At 40.6% G+C, this 4,831-nt stretch overlaps 1 protein-coding gene across 1 annotated transcript; it reads right to left on the bottom strand.

Annotated features, from left to right (window-relative positions):
* On the bottom strand, nucleotides 617–2,198 carry LOC107633557 (protein FAR1-RELATED SEQUENCE 5-like). The gene is made up of 3 exons (XM_016337171.1): nucleotides 2,136–2,198; nucleotides 925–1,839; nucleotides 617–826 (listed from the first exon to the last, which is right to left on the bottom strand). The coding sequence occupies exons 1-3, from the start codon at nucleotides 2,196–2,198 to the stop codon at nucleotides 617–619; spliced, it is 1,188 nt and encodes a 395-aa protein (XP_016192657.1).

Here is a 4,831-nt window from a genome sequence, read left to right as displayed (position 1 = left end):
ATGTGATCACACGGTATACCAAGGGACTCCATTCGCAAGCAAGAGCACTTGAAACTGTTACTGTCAGCATAGTGACTCACTTCCCACTCGCGCATTAGCTGACCTAGACAAAGTGAATGTATCAGAAGTCTGGCTCCATATGTGTGTTCATACCTTCAGTGTGCAAGCACGAAAAAGCATGGGCCTGAAGTTGAAGAAAATTGCCCTTGTGAGCTTCTTTGCAGCTGACCTCTCCAAATCATGAAATAGACTCTGTAGCACTGGTTCCCCAACCAAGGATAACATATCAGAGTGTACTTCTCTGGACCTCATTTGGGATATGCAACGCATAAACTGCTCAACAAAGTCCCTCAAATTATGACGAGACTGGACAAATTTACCCAGCATTGAGTGCGATCCTTCACACCTTGACGTTGTACGAAAACCCCAAAAGAAGTTGCCCCTTATATGTGCAGTTGCCCACATCCTTCTCCTAGAGTAAAGGTCAGAAACCCATTGATTATCAGACAGACCAAACGCATCCACCATATAATGCCAATGATCTTCAAACTCCCACACCTCATAATCGAACAGCATGCATTTCTTAAATTCAGAAGTAAATCTGGGGTTGCTTAGGTTAGAAGTGGCATTCCTCAACAGATGCCACACACAAACGGTGATAGGCCCCAGGAAACACCGCTTTGATTGCCTTTTTCATCACTCCATGCCCATCTGTTATCACACACCCAGGTGCTTTACCCTTCATGGCATCTAGGAACTGTTGCAGCAACCAGGTGTAAGTCTGCTCATTCTCATTTGCAACTAGCACAGCGGCAAACACAATTGTCTGATTATGGTGATTCACTCCAGAAAACACAACTAGTGGACACATATACTTATTCTTCCGATATGTCACATCAAATGCCACGACATCCCCAAACAAACCATAATCCAGCTGACTGCAATTATCCGACCAAAATAGGTGGACAAACGATCATCCTTGTCTGCCAAATAATGCACAAACATTCCAGGATTAGCCTGTGCCATTGATTCCAGGAACTTCCGGCAAGCCGTCGCATCCTCGTCAATGAGCCTCCGTTGCTTCCCTATCTGGTTATACATATCCCTCTTTAGAAACGGAAGGTTTTGGAATCCCCCGGCAGTCTGCACAAAAGATAAATAAATATGTGGCGTTTTAATCCTAACTCTAAGCATCATGTTCATTTGTTCCACGGCGGCTGCATCCATTTTCCTATGGCACGGTAGCATGAAAGTCAGTCTATCGTCCAGCAACTCGTGATTGTGAACGTCCTGAAAGTATGATATTATCCATCTACCACTATCGGAGTGCACGTGGACGCGTATCTCTGCCTCACAGCCACATCTGGTCTCTACCTTTGGCTCACGTTTTCGTCGCCTGCCGTCGTTAATGGACCCTATTCCTCTGAACCCCTGCCGGAAACATACAAATTCTTGTTGAGTAACCTCATTCCTCACATTTTGCCGAATCTTATTCTTTCTCACAGCGAAACTATTCATCTTCGCATACAAACTGTAAAACAAGAATGCCACCGATCGATCCGGAAAATGACACATCATAATCTCCTTTGCAGTTATTTCCTTGAAATTTATACACCCCAGCTCTGCAATGTCGTCCACTACTCTCTCTTCCCAGTTGTCAAAGAAGCTATCCCCAAAATTCTCCTCTGCATCCGACTCCACCCCTAATTCCCCATCCTCAACTTCATCACTGAATTCGTTGCCACCTGGGCCGAAGGCATTGCTTCCATTGCCTCCCTTTTCTTCAGCAGACAACGGCCGGTAACATTCCTCCGCCGCGGATTCTCCCTCTATGCAGTCCTGCGCAGAAATGGCGTTCACGGATTAAAATCAGATTACATCAGACAGAATACTCTATAAACAAAAATTGCCAAAACTCTACCATGCTCTGTCCTACCAAGTTTGCCAAAACTCTAGGGCTTCGCCGTCAATTGAGCTGTGGAGTTAATGGCAGCCCCTCTTCATCTCCTCGCTCTACCAAATGGGCTAAAACTCAGTCAACAGCTCATTCATATAGGGGGTTAGAATGCAAATATGTATAAATTGAGGGGTCATAACACAATATACAAAACTATATAGCCAATCTTGTAAAATACAAAAAGACCTGCCACCAAAGTAGAAACTTGTGTCAGAGGTGACAGATGCACCAATCTCCTCATTTGGACCGGTGCAGGCTATAACTCACCAATGGAATTGGATTATTATTGACGAAGAATTTCAAAAAGAGAATTCATTAAAAAGAGTAACTTAAAAAAGAGAAGATAAAAGTATTGTTAGTGGACTCAGAAAAAAGGACAATTCGCTGGCAAAAATGGAGTTGGGGTCCACGGTGGTGGTAGAAGTAGGAATTAGAGTTGATGTCATTTTTTATACGATCTAATAGAAAATTTTTTGAAGTGCTGTCTGTAAGATCTAGAACTTTTGAAAAGTTATTACAAATTAATTTTAAATTATATATATTTATTTACAATTTTAGGTTCATAAATTATTTTATTGAAGATAATTAAAGGTAGTTTTGTTTAATTGAATTTGAAATAAATTAAGATTTTTATCCAAACTCTATAATCTTGGATTATTTTTCTATTTACTATTTAACGTTTTAAAGATTTAAAAATAATGATATTTAGATATTTAAATTAGAATTTTATCTAATTTTCTAATTATTGAATTAATTCCTATATCTAATTAATTGCACCTATCCAATTGAGGAGATTGGTGCACCATGTCCTTTCTGCATTGGTGTCCAAATGAGAGAGTGCCACGTGAAGGTAAGGTACAGTGAGGTGGCATGTGTTAGGTGGGAAGTTCACCGGTGAAGGGAGGGAGGGGTTAATGGGTGGAGTTTCAATTTGGCCCCCATTGGGGCTGCTTTCTAAATGGCAAAAAATTATGGGGTGAGACTGGAACCTATTTTTTTGTTGGCTGGTGAAATTGTTTAGCCCAGTTTGGGCCTATATTTTGTTAAAATTTATGGGCTGACGTTTTTTTATTCCGAAAATGAAATAAACTTCAAGGGAACGGCAAAAAAAATTCGAGGGAGGAATTGAACTTCATAAATTTGACAAAACGTTAATAATGATATGTGACAAAAAAAATGAAAGGTTAACAACGAAGCACCTAACTTCGAATGGAGAATAAATGTTTATATATAGATTCAACTTCAGTATGAAGGATAGGAGAGTATAAGAGAGATGGAGGAGAATATGTAACGATTCTTGTTCATTGCCGTTACGAAGGGGCACAAGCCCGGTGTATACACCAGTTGGAAGGAGGCGAACCAGCAAGTTCTGGATTATACGTTTCCTGAGTTTCACGGATTCAATAGCTTTGAATACGCATGCTTGTGCTTCAAAGCGAGGATGTCGTCGATTTGTGCTGAGAAAGGTCGTAGTGATGAAACTGGTCGAGTGACGCCGGATGGAGGTGGTGGCAAGAAATTGGCTATCTCCGGCGGAGGCTATCCTTGTCGGCCAATTGTTTCATGTAAGACTTATGAAACGACATTCGCTTTTTAAAAGTTAGTATATTTATGAAGCTCTGCTTTGCAGTGATGGAATGTGATTTTATTCGATTTGGAGTTTTGTTAGTGATGTTTATTCTGGTCATTTTATGTCCGGTTATTAAAATTATGAATTTATGCGATTTTTGTTGTTCGATGACTGTGCAAAAGGACTTCCTGTAATTCCGGCGGAGGAGCTTAACGCGGATTTTGTAGTTGTGAGCAGCATAGAGGAGTGGTTGCTAAAAGTTTGCCTGGAGGCAAAGATCCCTTGCCCCTGTTTCTTCAAGGTGGAACGATTTGTCGGAGAGCAAGGCCCGTTCTTTGGCTTCACGGTTGTTATTCCTGGGCATCCATTTGAGATAGAGCTATTTGTCAATGGTCGTTTCTCGATGGTTGAAAAAGCTGCAACAGAGAATGCTGCTTATGAGATGCTGTGCGTGTTGCTTGATGTAACTGGAAAAGAGATTCGGGATTATAACTACAGAACGGCGAAGCTTCTTAGCGACTCAAATAACGCGCTTCGAGCCAGGGTAGGTCAACTGGAAGAATCTTACGAGAAGCTGAAGGCTAGTTACGATTCTCTTGTAAGACGCCATGTTGAAGGAGAAAGAGTTTGATGTGTGTGTTCTGAATGTGTCGTTGGTGTTTGGTTATGTTGTATTTGTTCAGTTATTGTAGTGCGTCCTTTATTTTTGGTGATTAAACCGCAAAGTAGTATGTAATGTGTTTTAGTTTGTTGTTGAATCGAAAGGCTTAGTAGATAATGTGGAAAAAATTGTGTTAATTAGTGATAATCATGTTATGATTAACGACGTTACCTTATAATACAACGAAGTACGATTCGGGTGGAATCCCGTTTGTTTGACCCTCAAATTTGTTTTGTCGTTATTGTACAGTGGTTGTTTTAAATGTTGGCAGAGATATCCCTGCATGAGAAGAAGATATGCTTACTTTTGTTTTGTCTTTTTTTGGGGACTGGCTTGGACTGTATGGCTGTGCCTGCGGTGACATAGTGTACAGAAGGAAATTTGTCGTGGGGTGGCTTTTGGAATGCATGTCCCGTATGTGTTCAGGTGTCGTAAACAGAGGATGATGGTAAATGGATTAACGGGTTAAAGTGCTAAAATCACGTATGAATAATTATACTTGGATGACTTAATGATAGTTATGATGGAATAATAACCTAATGTTATGCGTGAACTGAAGATTAGAGTAATTAATACAATTGAATATATGTTAAAAAGTAAACAATGGAAGACAGTGAAAAGTAAGCCTGCTACAATGCAGGTA

This window comes from Arachis ipaensis, chromosome B03, assembly GCF_000816755.2.
Source record: "Arachis ipaensis cultivar K30076 chromosome B03, Araip1.1, whole genome shotgun sequence".
NCBI lineage: Eukaryota > Viridiplantae > Streptophyta > Magnoliopsida > Fabales > Fabaceae > Arachis > Arachis ipaensis.
Note: the sequence above shows the minus strand (reverse complement) of the source record. Positions and strands in the feature narration are given on the sequence as shown.